The 17927-nt window shown below is 37.4% G+C and overlaps 1 protein-coding gene across 1 annotated transcript; it reads left to right on the forward strand.

Moving 5' to 3' along the window:
* Positions 1 to 445: 445 nt before the first annotated feature.
* On the forward strand, positions 446 to 14117 carry LOC106058059 (transient receptor potential cation channel subfamily V member 6-like). Its single transcript, XM_056039859.1, has 2 exons — positions 446 to 619; positions 10312 to 14117. The coding sequence occupies exon 2, from the start codon at positions 10612 to 10614 to the stop codon at positions 12703 to 12705; it is 2094 nt and encodes a 697-aa protein (XP_055895834.1). The 5' UTR covers positions 446 to 619; positions 10312 to 10611; the 3' UTR covers positions 12706 to 14117.
* The last annotated feature ends 3810 nt before the right edge of the window (positions 14118 to 17927 follow it).

The raw sequence follows: 17927 nt of genomic DNA on the forward strand, positions 1-17927 counted from the left end.
TTAGATATTAGCACCTTCATTTCATTTCTTAATTATAATTTTATTTGATCATTTTATTTTTCTTTTGTAAACTTTCACTTATTAAATTATCTCTATTTATAAACGTATAATATTGGTCTGTTCTTACTGTTAGTTGCGGTGTGCCTGTACAAAATCTTATATGTGAGCGGGATAAAAATAATATAATTTCCCCTAGACTTAAACAAACAAGCCCAAAATAATAACTAATAAACATCTCGTCACAAGGGCTAACAAGAATATATCAATATCTTTGAAAAGAACCAGTACATTGATTTTTCAATATTGATTATCTTTGAGAATACGAAAATACGAAAATCAATACGTCTTTTTATCGTTCGTTATTTAGCTCGATCTTGTTTTGGAAAAGTGAGCTCATTCAGAGTTGAGTTGTTGTTTCACTTTCAGAAAGTTTTCACTTCTAGATTTAGAGGCTATACTGATATGTATAGCGAAATTATTTGATGATATTTTTAAATAATCTGTTACCTGTATTATTTTACTGTTACATTATTTTGAAGAAACGGCCGTAGAGTGTGTCGTAATGTGAACTATAATGTGATGCCCTTTTAAAAATCGATACGTTACGGTGACGTTAGCGGTAAGTAAATTATTTTACTCTAAAAGTTTTAAATGATTGAAAACATGATTTTCTCATTTCATCTAAATGTATGATTACCTTAAATACCTTGTACATAAATATTACTCCAACATAGATCAGGTTGCGTGTCAATGTACTAGTCGCCAGGAGGCCCATTGACTCCGACTTCAGCCTGCTTTTCTTTCTGGGTGTGCTCCCATAGCCTTTGATCATCCAAGATCATCTGCAAGGCAGCAGTTGTTTTTATTTTCGGAGTTTTCCCTTCAAGATGAACTGTTATCCCTAGCAACGAGCTTCATCTACCCGGGTTTAGAGTTAGAGCGCCCTATACTCGCTTTTTGCAATCATTTCCCTAGATTTCTGAGATGTTTTTAGTAAATATTCTAACCACTGGAATACTCCACCTCACCCTCTGTGACTGCAAACCAGTTGGTCCGCAGCTGTTTATTTGGTGGTCACAGCTAACCCTTATATCTATGGATCTTTCCCCTATCCGTCACCTGGGGACGCGCTTGGTAGAAGGTGGTAGCTCCCCTAAGAGTATTACAATAACCTACACACACACACATACATACATACATATCTCTATGTGGCATTTTCCCTTTGCAACTTCTTGTGACAGAGATGGAGTGACCTCTCCATTGCTGGGGGAAAGCCTGGGCTGCCCACACGTCAGCACACGCCTCTCTTCCATACTGACCGGGTCCAAAGGGATGGCGAGCCATCACAATTTGGGGACAGGTGGCTGCAGGCGTTTGCCAGAGAGCAGTAGTCTTACTACTGTCCCCCCGCCTACGGGGCTCCAGGACCAGATTTTCTGTTATGATTTACTCCCTTAGCCTTAGACCTTACAGGGACACACACACAAGGCAGTGCGGCTATTGACCTATAGCTAGGGGTTTGGTTTGTGGGCAACAGGGCGTGTCCGTCGGCCATGCCTGCCTCACATCTTGGGGCCAAACCTCCTCCGAGACCCTTGCAGTTTAGCCTGAGGCTTCGCAGCCTCAGTTTCCTTCTGCCGCCACGAGGAGTTACTGCATAGGAGTTGCTGTGGAGAGGCTATGTACTGGCAAGAGAGACTTACAAAATTGCTTTCCTTTCACAGAAGCTAGCTAGCGGTAGCAACAAGTTAAGCTACCACACTAGACGCTTCACACAGCCATTGGACAGGTGCCGGTAGTCAGTGATGGATTGTATAACTTTTAAATACTAATAAATTAATAATAAATGTTAAAATACAAGAAAAGTTATAATTTTTTCCCCACATTAAAAAAAGGTGCCGGTACGCCGTACCGGTGCGTACCGTCATAAAAAAGCACTGTATACATATATATATATATATATATATATATATATATATATATATATATATATATATATATATATATGTAAATAAAAAATCAATAGAAATGTTTTTCAACATTAGCAGCTCGGAGTATTGGAGTTCGTCATGCATAACAAGCAGAACGTGTCTACCCAGGGCGGGGTGTAAAGGGGGGGGGGGAGGTTGGTTAAATATCTAATAAGCAACAACAACAAATGTGGGCAAGCCTGAAGTGAGTTAAGCAGAGTATTAAACTTTGTTGTAAGCCACCTCTTAATTAAGCTCTCTAAACTCTAAACAAACAAAGTGTTCCACTAACTACTCAGAACGTGCGAAGTGTTCCGTCAAGGAAAAATGTTTAGGAAACACTGCTCTGTTTAGGAAACACTGCTCTGTTTAGGAAACACTGCTCTGTTTAGGAAACACTGCTCTGTTTAGGAAACACTGCTCTGTTTAGGAAACACTGCTCTGTTTAGGAAACACTGCTCTGTTTAGGAAACACTGCTCTGAAAGAGCGTTCATTTTATCTACGTAATGTGGAGACTAGAAACTGTCTGTTGAAGTACAGTAGGCAGAGCTTGTCTTCGAGTCCGAAGATTAGTGAGGCATACAGTATTTCTCGTGGCTGCGCAGCCCCAGCTGTGACCTACATATTTTGCCACATCCAGGGCAAGCAAAACCATTGTCCAAAGGTGGTCGATTTAGATTTTCTCTTCGTCGTCTGCGTTTGTCCTCGGCAGCGGATTTTCTTTTGGTCTCAAATGTGAATCCCGCGGCCTTCGTGAGTGACCTCCAACTGTCTCGTTCCTACGCCGCATGCAACCAGGTGCTCTCTTCTATGTCAACCAAGGAAAGATGACGCCTAAGCTGGTCTTTGAAGTGTTTCCGTAGGGCGCCTCTGTTACGTCGACCACCTTTTAGCTCACCAAAAAAGACTGCTTTTGGCATACGTTCGTCTCCCATACGGGATACTTGCCCTGCCCAGCGTAGCTGTCGGACCATAAGAAGTCCCTCTATACTAGTCTATACGGTCCATACCGGCGTTCGAAAGGACATCGCTGCCACCGTATGTCCACGATGGAGCGCAAGAATCTTTGGTGAAAGCGCTCAAGAAGTCTTAGTTGTTTTCTATATAGTGTCCATGTCTCAGAGCCATACAGAAGGGTTGAGAGAACCACCGCCTGGTAGACATTGATTTTTGTAGGCAGGTGGAGCGATGTGTTCTTCCAAACTCTCACCTGAAGGCGTCCAAAAGCGCTACTAGCCCTGGTTAGACGGTTATCAACTCAGGGCAAAGGATCACAGTAAACGGACAGCCCCTTAACATGGAACAACGCTTCACATATATAGGTAGTATAGTGTCAAATGACGCCTCACTTTCTGAAGGATTACCAATTAGGGGTTACTGGATAGTGAAATTTATTTTTTTTATTTTTGCTTTAACTTAATAACTATTGTTATATTATATCATATGACAACTCAAAAATAAAAAATATATATTGAATGTTGTCTAATGTTTCCGGGTTGCCATGGTAACGGCAGCCATCTTGAAAATAAACAAAAATTAGTTCATATAGGAAAATTCTAAAATTTTTCAAAATAGATACATTTCAAAGCTAAAAATACTTACACCTTAAAGTATAAAGGTGGCTGGAAGAAGCTAGCTAGATGTTATACATTTTCCCTTAGTATTTTGCATTTTATGATTTTTTAAAAAAGGGTGATTTTTTTCCTGTAAAATGCATCCACATTTTTTTTCCCAAAAGATCATATATTAAAAACGTCTTCAGCTAAAGTCAATAAAACTAGCTGATTCTCTGTATTATTTATCTCTGAATATGAGTACCAAATTTGACACATTTATCTCTATTAGTTCTAGAGATTTTAGAAATATGTTACAGGGGGGGGTCACAATAAATGCATTCACTCAAAAACAGTGAATTTGTATTATAAAAAATAAGGAAAATAGTGTTCACCACGCATCATTAAAATGCTTTTTTTCAATAAAAAATGCTATTTTTTAGAAAATTTTTGGTGCCAGTTTATAAAATACATGTCCACCTATTTAATTACACCAAAATTGAAAAATCAATTTTTTTACCCAAAATCGGATCCAGTAACCCCTTAATTATTTTATTTGAACAAGTCAAAGAAACCGTACTTGACAGATGTGGAGTAAGCTAAATTAGTCCCCTGATGAAACTTTTTTTTTATGCCTTTAAAAAAACGATCATGTAAACGTTCACCAAGATACCCCCTTCTTCCCCCCCCCCCCCTTTCCCAACTGGTCCAGACAAGTGATAGGATCATAGCACATTGAGAAAGCCAAAAATCGATTGGTAAACATATTTTTAGTCGCACAGACTTATATATAGGTCAGTCCTGCATAGAATTCCATGACTGATCCAAACTGAACCAATTACACTTAATATAAACTTTGTTGTTTGTTTTTAAATGTATTTTGTATGTTTCTTTAGTTTTGAATGTACATAATGTGGAGACAAAGAACAGCCTGTTTTTAGTACTAAAACAAAATTTGTTTTTAATAAAAGGTTTGAGCACACGATCCTGTGTTGTTGTTTTAAGTTGGAGATTTGCACAGTTAACCTTTGCCTCGGTTACCTCTTGGTTTTATATTTTCATTCGTAACATCCGTCTTATGTTCTTTAAAGCAATAAAAATGCAAGCGGAAAAAAAAAGATTTGTAGAAATGTCGTGGCGATGTAATGGAACCTAATTGAAAACGTGTGAAACTGAAAAGAAGGAGATAGAAGGAGCTTGAGACATAGACAAAATAAACACTATAGCTTTTCAACACTTTCATCTTCTGTACACAAGACAAAATAAACACTTTCATCTTCTGTACACTAAACAAAATAAACACTATAGCTTATCAACAGTTTCATCTTCTGTACACTAGACAAAATAAACACTATAGCTTATCAACAGTTTCATCTTCTGTACACTAGACAAAATAAACACTATAGCTTATCAACAGTTTCATCTTCTGTACACTAGACAAAATAAACACTATAGCTTATCAACAGTTTCATCTTCTGTACACTAGACAAAATAAACACTATAGCTTATCAACAGTTTCATCTTCTGTACACTAGACAAAATAAACACTATAGCTTATCAACAGTTTCATCTTCTGTACACTAGACAAAATAAACACTATAGCTTATCAACAGTTTCATCTTCTGTACACTAGACAAAATAAACACTATAGCTTATCAACAGTTTCATCTTCTGTACACTAGACAAAATAAACACTATAGCTTATCAACAGTTTCATCTTCTGTACACTAGACAAAATAAACACTATAGCTTATCAACAGTTTCATCTTCTGTACACTAGACAAAATAAACACTATAGCTTATCAACAGTTTCATCTTCTGTACACTAAACAAAATAAACACTATAGCTTATCAACAGTTTCATCTTCTGTACACTAGACAAAATAAACACTATAGCTTATCAACAGTTTCATCTTCTGTACACTAGACAAAATAAACACTATAGCTTATCAACACTTTCGTCTTCTGTACACTAGACAAAATAAACACTATAGCTTATCAACACTTTCGTCTTCTGTACACTAAACAAAATAAACACTATAGCTTATCAACACTTTCGTCTTCTGTACACTAAACAAAATAAACACTATAGCTTATCAACACTTTCGTCTTCTGTACACTAAACAAAATAAACACTATAGCTTATCAACACTTTCGTCTTCTGTACACTAGACAAAATAAACACTATAGCTTATCAACACTTTCGTCTTCTGTACACTAAACAAAATAAACACTATAGCTTATCAACACATTCTTCTTCTGTACACTAGACAAAATAAACACTATAGCTTATCAACACTTTCGTCTTCTGTACACTAAACAAAATAAACACTATAGCTTATCAACACTTTCGTCTTCTGTACACTAAACAAAATAAACACTATAGTTTATCAACACTTTCGTCTTCTGTACACTAAACAAAATAAACACTATAGCTTATCAACACTTTCGTCTTCTGTACACTAAACACAATAAACACTATAGCTTATCAACACTTTCATCTTCTGTACACTAAACAAAATAAACACTATAGCTTATCAACACTTTCGTCTTCTGTACACTAGACAAAATAAACACTATTGCTTATCAACACTTTCGTCTTCTGTACACTAGACAAAATAAACACTATAGCTTATCAACACTTTCGTCTTCTGTACACTAAACAAAATAAACACTATAGCTTATCAACACATTCTTCTTCTGTACACTAGACAAAATAAACACTATAGCTTATCAACACTTTCGTCTTCTGTACACTAAACAAAATAAACACTATAGCTTATCAACACTTTCGTCTTCTGTACACTAAACAAAATAAACACTATAGTTTATCAACACTTTCGTCTTCTGTACACTAAACAAAATAAACACTATAGCTTATCAACACTTTCGTCTTCTGTACACTAAACACAATAAACACTATAGCTTATCAACACTTTCATCTTCTGTACACTAAACAAAATAAACACTATAGCTTATCAACACTTTCGTCTTCTGTACACTAGACAAAATAAACACTATTGCTTATCAACACTTTCGTCTTCTGTACACTAAACAAAATAAACACTATAGCTTATCAACACTTTCGTCTTCTGTACACTAGACAAAATAAACACTATAGCTTATCAACACTTTCATCTTCTGTACACTAAACAAAATAAACACTATAGCTTATCAACACTTTCATCTTCTGTACACTAGACAAAATAAACACTATAGCTTATCAACACTTTCGTCTTCTGTACACTAGACAAAATAAACACTATAGCTTATCAACACTTTCGTCTTCTGTACACTAAACAAAATAAACACTATAGCTTATCAACACTTTCGTCTTCTGTACACTAGACAAAATAAACACTATAGCTTATCAACACTTTCGTCTTCTGTACACTAGACAAAATAAACACTATAGCTTATCAACACTTTCGTCTTCTGTACACTAGACAAAATAAACACTATAGCTTATCAACACTTTCGTCTTCTGTACACTAGACAAAATAAACACTATAGCTTATCAACACTTTCATCTTCTGTACACTAGACAAAATAAACACTATAGCTTATCAACACTTTCATCTTCTGTACACTAAACAAAATAAACACTATAGCTTATCAACACTTTCGTCTTCTGTACACTAGACAAAATAAACACTATAGCTTATCAACACTTTCGTCTTCTGTACACTAAACAAAATAAACACTATAGCTTATCAACACTTTCGTCTTCTGTACACTAGATATGTGAAACAGTATTCTATTTACGAAATTGACTCCATGCCTGTAAATTTCCTATTTAGTTACTTTACTACAGAATTATTAATTATCAATTATTAATAGAATCACAACGTAAAACTGTTTTGACTTAAACATTATTGGTGTAGCGTAGCGGTTCTCAGCCTCAGGGTCACGAACTCCATGGGAGTCAAACAGTGAGTTACATGGGGTCGAAACAGACCTCCTGAAATATGTTGTGTCTATTCTAGTGTGTAAAACCGTTTGCTAGTGGGTGTCTCTTCATCGTTGCTTATTTTTTTAAAACTATAATTGTCATTCGAAGTTACTTAAATGTTTCAAACAAATGAATAAGAATTATTTCAAATATTTTAATTTTTTAACAGTTTAAATTTCTATCCATAAACTTAGTGGCGTAATGTTACACTACACCGCGTTACTCATGATAATAAGATGAATGCCTGGGCATTAGCTATGGACGAAACGATGTCGCTTACACATCAGTTTCTCCCCCCCCCCTTCTCCACACAGCTAATCTATCCAAAGGAACGCTTACACATCAGTCCCCCCTCCTTCTCCACACAGCTAATCTATCCAAAGGAACGCTTACACATCAGTCCCCCCCCCCTTCTCCACACAGCTAATCTATCCAAAGGAACGCTTACACATCAGCCCCCCCCCCTTCTCCACACAGCTAATCTATCCAAAGGAACGCTTACACATCAGCCCCCCCCTTCTCCACGCAGCTAATCTATACAAAGGAACGCTTACACATCAGTCCCCCCCCTTCTCCACGCAGCTAATCTATCCAAAGGAACGCTTACACATCAGTCCCCCCTCCTTCTCCACACAGCTAATCTATCCAAAGGAACGCTTACACATCAGTCCCCCCCCTTCTCCACGCAGCTAATCTATCCAAAGGAACGCTTACACATCAGTCCCCCCCTCTTCTCCACACAGATAATTTATCCAAAAGGAACGCTTACACATCAGTCCCCCCCTCTTCTCCACACAGATAATTTATCCAAAAGGAACGCTTACACATCAGTCCCCCCCCTCTTCTCCACACAGATAATTTATCCAAAAGGAACGCTTACACATCAGTCCCCCCCTCTTCTCCACACAGGTAATTTATCCAAAAGGAACGCTTACACATCAGTCCCCCCCCCTCTTCTCCACACAGATAATTTATCCAAAAGGAACGCTTACACATCAGTCCCCCCCTCTTCTCCACACAGGTAATTTATCCAAAAGGAACGCTTACACATCAGTCCCCCAACTTCTCCACACAGCTAATCTATCCAAAGGAACGCTTACACATCAGTTCCCACCTTCTCCACGCAGCTAATCTATCCAAAGGAACGCTTACACATCAGTCCCCCCCCTCTTCTCCAAGCAGCTAATCTATCCAAAGGAACGCTTACACATCAGTCCCCCCCTCTTCTCCACGCAGCTAATCTATCCAAAGGAACGCTTACACATCAGTCCCCCCCCCTTCTCCACGCAGCTAATCTATCCAAAGGAACGCTTACACATCAGCCCCCCCCTTCTCCACGCAGCTAATCTATCCAAAGGAACGCTTACACATCAGTCCCCCCCCCCTTCTCTACGCAGCTAATCTGTCCAAAGGAACGCTTACACATCAGCCCCCCCCTTCTCCACGCAGCTAATCTATCCAAAGGAACGCTTACACATCAGTCCCCCCCCTTCTCCACGCAGCTAATCTGTCCAAAGGAACGCTTACACATCAGCCCCCCCCTTCTCTGCGCAGCTAATCTGTCCAAAGGAACGCTTACACATCAGTCCCCCCTTCTTCTCCACGCAGCTAATCTATCCAAAGGAACGCTTACACATCAGTCCCCCCCTCTTCTCCACGCAGCTAATCTATCCAAAGGAACGCTTACACATCAGTCCCCCCCTCTTCTCTACGCAGCTAATCTGTCCAAAGGAACGCTTACACATCAGCCCCCCCCTTCTCTACGCAGCTAATCTGTCCAAAGGAACGCTTACACATCAGTCCCCCCTTCTTCTCCACGCAGCTAATCTATCCAAAGGAACGCTTACACATCAGTCCCCCCCTCTTCTCCACACAGCTAATCTATCCAAAGGAACGCTTACACATCAGTCCCCCCCCCTCTTCTCTACGCAGCTAATCTATCCAAAGGAACGCTTACACATCAGTCCCCCCCCTCTTCTCCACGCAGCTAATCTATCCAAAGGAACGCTTACACATCAGTCCCCCCCCCCTTCTCTACGCAGCTAATCTATCCAAAGGAACGGCAAGTGCCGAAACAGTCAGGGGCTTGTTACATCGCAGGCTTTGCCAAGGTTTTTTTTTGTTTGTTTGCGATATAGCTTAGCTTCAATAGCTCAAGAGGAATTGAGTCATTCGTAACAAGGATCTAGTAGACGAATCTAAAAGGTCGAACAAACAGAAGCGTCATTTTATAGCAAGCGCCCGAGCATGTCAGATAAGGAGACTCCATATTTAAGATGTTAAATTAAACTGAGTAAAAAAAAAAAGGCAGACTTCACTCTGATAACAAGTCCCATAACAAAACATGCAACATTCACTAATGCAATATTTGTATGTGGCTCTACACATTAAGTAAATAGATCTAAGGGGTCAAAGTTCAAAAAGAGCATTTTTGATTTGAGAAACTACCATGACGGTAGCGGTCACAAGTTTAAACCGTAAGATGATAGGTCTTAAGATAGCTCGTATTGATCAAGTGAACAGCAAGGGAGATAATGTTATTCATACATTAATAAAACAAAAGTTTCATTCCAACTTACTTAGCACCAAACCAATTATATTTTCACTGGGCGACTGTTTATTTTTGTGCTTAGGTTTGCACTGTGTACTTGCATTGTGTTCATTTGTATACTACAGTTTTGCGAATGTAGATCCCATCTTTTTTCGCGGACAGCAAACTGAAAAAATAATTAACTTTATTTCTTTAGTAAAAGTATGATGTTTTTAAAGATTTTTAAAACCTTGGAGTCACACCTTTTTTTAAACGATTATTAAACATTTTTAATTTTATTTCAGGTGGAAATGAGACTGGTGACAATGCACATAACATAAAGAACAGACGTCCGCTCGCCAACTGTAAGATTTAATGTAGGATCGCTACAGTTAACAGACTGCCTGGTCGTGCGGTTTGCGCGCTGGTCTGTCGTTCGGATTTATCGACGATCGAGGGTTCAAACCCTGCCCGCTCCCATCGCCCGTCGTCCTGCGGGAGTTTTGGACTAGGAAGAAAACTATCTTCAACTCTGAAGGAACATCCGAAATATGTAAAACATTTTACAAACAAACAAACTACAGCAGTCTACGACGTCAATCAAAATGTTTAACGTCAAAGTTTCTTCCTTACCTAAACCAAAAGACCAAGAGTTGCAGCACATTTACAACATCATTAAGCAGAACAATGCTGTACAAGCCGACATCGGAAATAAGACTCCTCAAATGAAGAACTCCAATGAAACGCAGAAGACGCTGCAAGATTTTGTTGACAACTGCAGCAAGGTTGAGGGAAGCATTAAAGAACGACTTGAAACATTTCGCTGTAGTGCTGACAACTGTGACACTTTATTACATGCTGCAGTGAGTTGTGATGCACCCATTGAATTTATTCAATGTATACTACAACATTGTCCTGATTTGATCAATACTACAAGGCGTGGAAGTTATGAAGGTCAAAATGTATTACATATTGCTATCGCGAAGGGTGATATTGAACTCACGAATGTGATTTTGGAGGCTTCAAAAAGCAAAGAAATGTTATTCGCGGCTTTTGCCAAGGGGTCAAAGTTCAAAAAGAGCATTTTGATGGGAGAAACTCCCTTGTCGGCAGCAGTCACCAGTTTAAACCGTAAAATGATAGGTCTTCTTCTTGAACACGGCGCTTGCATTGATCAAGTGAACAGCAAGGGAGATAATGTTATTCACACATTAATCAAATTTGCAAAACTGAAACGGGAAAAAATACCGGAGATCATAGACATGCTGAAGTATTTCAACGAAACAAAATTTCAAATCCAGTATGCGAATGAAACAAAGGATGTAAATGATTCGACAATAACTTCAGTAGACAGGAATGACAGTGTCGCCAAGCAACAGCTTGAAAATAGCAACACAAGTGAAGACATCATTCACAGAATGTGGTTTAAAGAGAACAGAGCCCTAATGACACCTTTGAAGTTGGCAACCATTCTAGGCCTACATGAAATCTTTCAAGTTATGATGAAGATGGAAAATGTTTTTTACTTTCCGGGCAACTTTGATGGAGCCAACTATGCGCATTTTTATGACATTACAGAAATTGATCACATTGCTCAGAGCAAGTGCACCAAACTCAGAAAAGAAAAAGCAGATGACTTTGGGCTCATTTTCTCAATTATTGTCTTTTTCTTTCCCAAAAGACCAATTTGTGTCATTGAAAGTTTGTGCTCCATGAAGTGGAACGATTCTAAACCTTTTCATGAAATGGAGATCTTGACAACGATTATAAAGAGGAGGTGGAAACGGTATCGATTACCCTTTTACTTATTTGGAATCGTTCACCTCTGTGTGATGTTTTTGTTTAGCACTTCTAGCCTTTGCAAAGTACGAGTACTATATTCAACATGCGATTATTGTCCATTTGAAAAACTCTACAGTAAAATCGTGACTTGTATATTGCCGTTGTATAGTCTCTTCATAGCATGTACTGAAATGTATAGATGGTTTCGTTTGAAAGATGTGCTTTTAATGTTTTGGACAAAACACATTGATCGCTATAACCTTTTATACAGGCTAAGTTTAGGTTTGTTCGCTTTTTTTCTAGTATTCGATTTTTTTAATAGTATATTTGAAGCATTCTATAATTTCATATTTCTTGCTGCTCTGTTTTCAGGAAGCTTCTTTTGTCTTTTCTTCTTCAAAGGATTTGACCAATTGTCTTTTTTCTCTGTTGTATTTATAGAAGCCGTTAGTAGTTTGTTTAGCTTTGGTTGCATAATTAGCATTGCGTATGCAACCTTCACATTTGCTATGTTCACTGTGTTGGAAGGTCAAGGCCACATTGATGAGTTCAGCGATTTCGGGAACACAACTCTAACCATGTTTAGTTTTATGCTAGGCATCAAAGAGTTAACGTTCCTGAACGAGGTTGACGGGATCAATCGAGTTTACGTTGCTCTTATATACGTGTGTTTTATATTCATCACGTACATATATTTAATTAACTCTCTCATCACTCTCATGTCTGGATCATGTGGAGATGTCTTTGAGGACCGACAATCAGTCGCAATTTTACAGAAATCCTCAGTGATCATATTCCTAGATGGTTTGTTTCTGAAACGGCGTTTGCCTCAAGAGAATATCAGCTGTACTCATTTAAGGGAAAACAGATTTTATATCTCGATCGAAACAGAAGTAGCAAATGAGCTAAAAGATTAGCTTCAAAGAAACAAGGACTAACCTGCTACAGAATTTGAACAAAATAAATCTAATTTGTAATCTTCGATTTTCTAAGCATTCAAATACATATGCATTTGTTACGAATCTGACAATTTGCGATTCTAGATCCGAAATGTGTGAAATATGATAAACTTTGGCCTACCGGAAATGTTCATTTTTGATGGAGGCAAATCCATAAATATCGAGCTTTGGTGTATCCGGTGTAAAGATAACTGCCCTATTGAAAAGTGGTGTATTTTAATAAACAATTAACTACTTTTTCAAAACTTTTTGGCACTGTAAAATCCCATTTCTCTTTCCCTAGTAGTACAAAGAATTTACGAAGCTTATACAACCCACTCCGACTATCTGCTCGTATGGGTGGGATCTTTTGTACGTTACAAGTCGGATATGACCCACGGCATACGGGCCTTGATCTACTGGATTTAATTTAGATCTATGTCAAAAATGGAGAATGTTCCCTTCACATTTGTTTATTTTGTAACGAAAATAAAAGTAGATTGTGAAAAGAGTTTACCCGTTCAGTCGACATAATCATATTAAATATAAAATACTGTGAAAACGGGTTTACCCGATTTGTTTAAAAGTTTCGTTCTTTAATGGAGATACAATTAGGTACTTTTATATAATAGATTTGTCCCATGTTTCCATTCTTGGTAGATAAGCTTTGTGTGAAAAAAAAAGTAGATCGTCTGCTAAACGTTTAAAACTAACACTAGAAAAAACCTTCTGTTTCAATACATCATTGGCGAAAACGGTGGCCTTCCATCGCGGAAGCTCGAGTTCGCATTGAGACTAGAGCAACTTTATATTTTTAGCGGTCCACGAAAGGGGAAAAGACGCTAGAAATCTATGTGTGGCCAGTCTGTCCGTCCCGTTTAGATCTCGTAAACTAGAAAAGATAGTGAAAATCCGACATCACAATACTTTAGAGTCACTTTAGACCATTCAAAGTACTGATGCAGCGGCTACATTTTTCTTTTCTGAAAGCGAAAAATCTAATTTTTTAAATCACTAATGCAAGCAGTTTTTTTTTCATAAAAAATACACGCTTTTATTCACTATTAATAGTAACAAACACTTGAGGCTCCTTATTAGGGGAGACAACTATTTACCATATTTTTAACACTTTTATGCAAACGGTTGTAGATTTTTTTTTTTGGTCAAATTTTTATAAAATTTGTATTGTTAAGTTATGTTTCTATTATACTAAGTACTATATTTCCACACAAAAAATGTTTATTATTTTTTAAAGAGAAAAAGTCTATTTAGTATGCATATAAGTTGGATATAATTTTAAACAACAATTAAAAAGTAGTTTTTCATATTATCGCGTCAACTGCCACTAGTCACTGATCACGCGTAAAATAAATTTTTGGGATTTTTTTTTTTTTGGACGGAAATGTTTTATTCTTGAGGAATAAGAGATTGGCCCTTTATAAAACAATTAGATCAATTCGATATTCATTATAAGACATAAGTTAGGCCAGGTTCACATCTAACTTCACATTCACTTTCACCTATCCTTTGGTCTGCTGGACCGCTGGGGCACCACACGAGATCTTTTTTTTTCTCCATTATTTTCAGTCATTTGTCTTTGATAGAATTTCCTTCTGATAATATTGACACCTGCCTTTTTACCTGCCTGGGTGAACCACTTCGGGGGCCGATTTTCAGCTTGTGTTTCCACACAAACTGTCTTTGTAACCTTGTTTTTAAATGACTTTTGAAAAGGCAGCAAGGATTCCTTCTCCCCAGAACCCCACTTCCACTGATCTATAAAAGTGATTGGACCCTAGCGCAGTGAGCATGCTATAAGCAGGACTTTTATTATTCAAACTATTTTAAATGTCTGCCACTCACTTCCTTGTTCTCAGTTTCCTAAGTTTTTCACAAGGTCTCATTCGATCGCCATTATATTTCTCCGTATCACTTTCTCTTCTTTTCCTATCCTACTGTATTTATTGATGGCAGGACGTACGCCAGAACGAAATCAAAGTGTAAACAAAGAGAAGATTACAAAGTATAATCAAAGAGAAGATTACAAAGTATAAACAAAGAGAAGATTACAAAGTGTAAACAAAGAGAAAATTACAGAGTATAAACAAAGAGAAGATTACAAAGTATAAACAAAGAGAAGATTACAAAGTATAAACAAAGAGAAGATTACAAAGTGTAAACAAAGAGAAGATTACTGAAATTAACTTTAAGTTTTGAGAATCCCCCAAACAGAATAGGAATGTTTGAAAGCGACGCTATCTTTTAATACAATTGCTCTATTACGTGCACAGTTGTTTTCAAAAAGATAATTTCATGGAAAAGATTTTAAGAGTTTTAGTTGTAAGCCATTATATAAAAGCCATAATTTAATTTCAATTTAATTGAGATTTTTAAAAAATGTCTTACAACCAATAATACGCTAAGACATGTATTGGTACCGATGTTGAAAACCATGTAAAGTACATTTTATTATTAGTTAGTATTTTTATAATCTATCTATCTATCTATCTATCTATCTATCTATCTATCTATCTATCTATCTATCTATCTATCTCTATCTGTGTCTCTTTCTCTCTCTCTATATATATACAATATATATATAACTAGTGCTTTGTTTTGTAAAACAAAAATAGTTGTCAGTACTCAGTCATGGATGGCCAAACTTTTAACTACTAAAAAAAAATAATAATTGTTAAAATACCAGAAAAGTAATAATATTTCCCCACATTGAAAAAGGTGCCGGTACGCCTGATAAAATCTGTCTATTGGTTGTAACACAAACTTCCAACCATTTTATGCACAAATAAAGATCGAAAATATTTTTAAAAATCTTTTTTCCTCCATAAATATTTATTGCTAGTCGTTTAATCATTGAAGTTCATTTAAAGTACAGTCAATTTCGTGTTTCTCAGTCTTGGCGGAGCTACCACCCTCAACCAAGCGCTTTACACATGGGAGATAAAGGAAGGACCCTTAGATATAAGGGCTAGCTGTAAATATAAAAAAAGCCGGATTAACTTAATTTGTAGTCATAAAGGACTCCCAATGATTAGGAGATTCACTTCAAACATCTAAAAATCTATTGAATCGATCACAAAAAGCGCTCATCCACATGGCTGGAGATCTAGGAGAGACAACTCTACAAGATAACAACTGCTACAATGGAGGAGATCTTAGATGAAAAAAGGGGCTATTGGAGTAGACCCAGAACGAAAAGCAGGCTGAAAATAGGAGCCATTGACATACGACTTTTTTACGAGAGTGACAAAGAATAATTGCATCCACAATTTTTTGACTTTTAAACATTGAATATAGAATATAGACTATTGTAACTTCGCCAAAAGTTTTATAAACAGCATTGATAATAGTTTTAAAATTTCAATGACGGACTGGTCCATTCTACATATCCAAACCAAAATTCTGGTATTAGATGTAATGTTTTTTTTACAAAATGGAAACTACTAACTGTTGCAGATTCATTGAAACACAGTCGTCTTCGCTATCCTAGCATTGAATATAAATAAACTGCTTCACCGCCTTAACCGATCTTTTGAAGTAGTCTGTGGTACATATGATACAACCAGAGATACACTATCGTGACTGTCTTGTCATGAAGTTTTGGGGTACATATAACTAAAGTTGAGAAACACTGTCCTGACACGAAGTCTTGGGCTACATATGATACAACCAGAGAAACGCTGTCTTGACATGAAGTCTTTGGGTACATATTACTGATGTTGAGACACACTGTCTTGGCATGAAGTCTTTGGGTACATATTACTGATGTTGAGACACACTGTCTTGACATGAAGTCTTTGGGTACATATTACTGATGTTGAGACACACTGTCTTGACATGAAGTCTTTGGGTACATATTACTGATGTTGAGACACACTGTCTTGACATGAAGTCTTTGGGTACATATTACAGATGTTGAGACACACTGTCTTGACATGAAGTCTTTGGGTACATATTACTGATGTTGAGACACACTGTCTTGACATGAAGTCTACGGGTACATTTTGAATGAAGCTGTGAAACACTGAATATTTATCAATTTTTGGACAGAAAAATATAGAAGTGCAGATTTTAGAGAGGAAGTGGAGATGGATTGGTCACACCCTTAGAAAAGATACCAGCAACAGAGCTAGGCAGGGCTTAGAGTGGAACCCCTAGGGATCAAGACGCAGAGGAAGACCAAAAAGAACATGGCAACGTAGTGTACTTGAAGACGCCGAGAGGACCGTGAAGAGCTGGGAAACCATAAAAAAAACTAGCAAGAGACCGTGGAGAGTGGCGTGTTTTTGTCGAGGCCCTATGTTCCACGAGGAACCCAAAGGAATGATGATGTGAAACACTGCCCTGCCATGGACTCTTGGGGTACATAATATACAAGCAGAGAAACACTGCCTTGACATGAACTCTTGGGGTACATAATATACAAGCAGAGAAACACTGCCTTGACATGAACTCTTGGGGTACATAAGTTATAAGCGTAGAAACGATGTCTTAATATTCAGAAGTATTTAATGAACTGATTGATATGACGATACGGTTCAGTGTATTGGTTAACCTATTGATGTACAGACGGGGTGGGGGAGGTTGATGAATGGCTAATCACTCATTCATGTCTTCCAGTTGCACAAGTTTTTTCCTTTGACAAAACGCCCCATTCATGTCCTCTAGCACAAGTACTTCCCTTTGACAAAAAGCCCCATTCATGTCCTCTAGCACAAGTCCATCCCTTTGACAAAAAGCCCCATTCATGTCCTCTAGCACAAGTACTTCCCTTTGACAAAAAGCCCCATTCATGTCCTCTAGCACAAGTCCATCCCTTTGACAAAATGTCTGACGAATCTTTGGTTTCGGTGGTACAGAATAATAAGGCTTGTCTTCGAATCCGAAGATCAACGAGGTATGCAGTATTTCATGTGGCTAACGCATCCCCAGCTGTGACCTACTTATTTTGCCACACCTAGCGCAGGCATAACAATTAGATTTTCTTTTCGCCGTTATAAACAACAATTAATGCTTTTTTGTTAAATAAATACTATCTTTGTCTTCTCAAAGCCAACAGTGTAAAGCTTTAATACGTGGGTCAAGAAACACTTAAACAGTAATGTCTGGTTGAATATAACAAGAATTTCATCAGTATTCTCTATATTTATATTTATATGAACATTTATTAAAGATATTTGCTT

Source organism: Biomphalaria glabrata, chromosome 9 (assembly GCF_947242115.1).
Source record: "Biomphalaria glabrata chromosome 9, xgBioGlab47.1, whole genome shotgun sequence".
NCBI lineage: Eukaryota > Metazoa > Mollusca > Gastropoda > Planorbidae > Biomphalaria > Biomphalaria glabrata.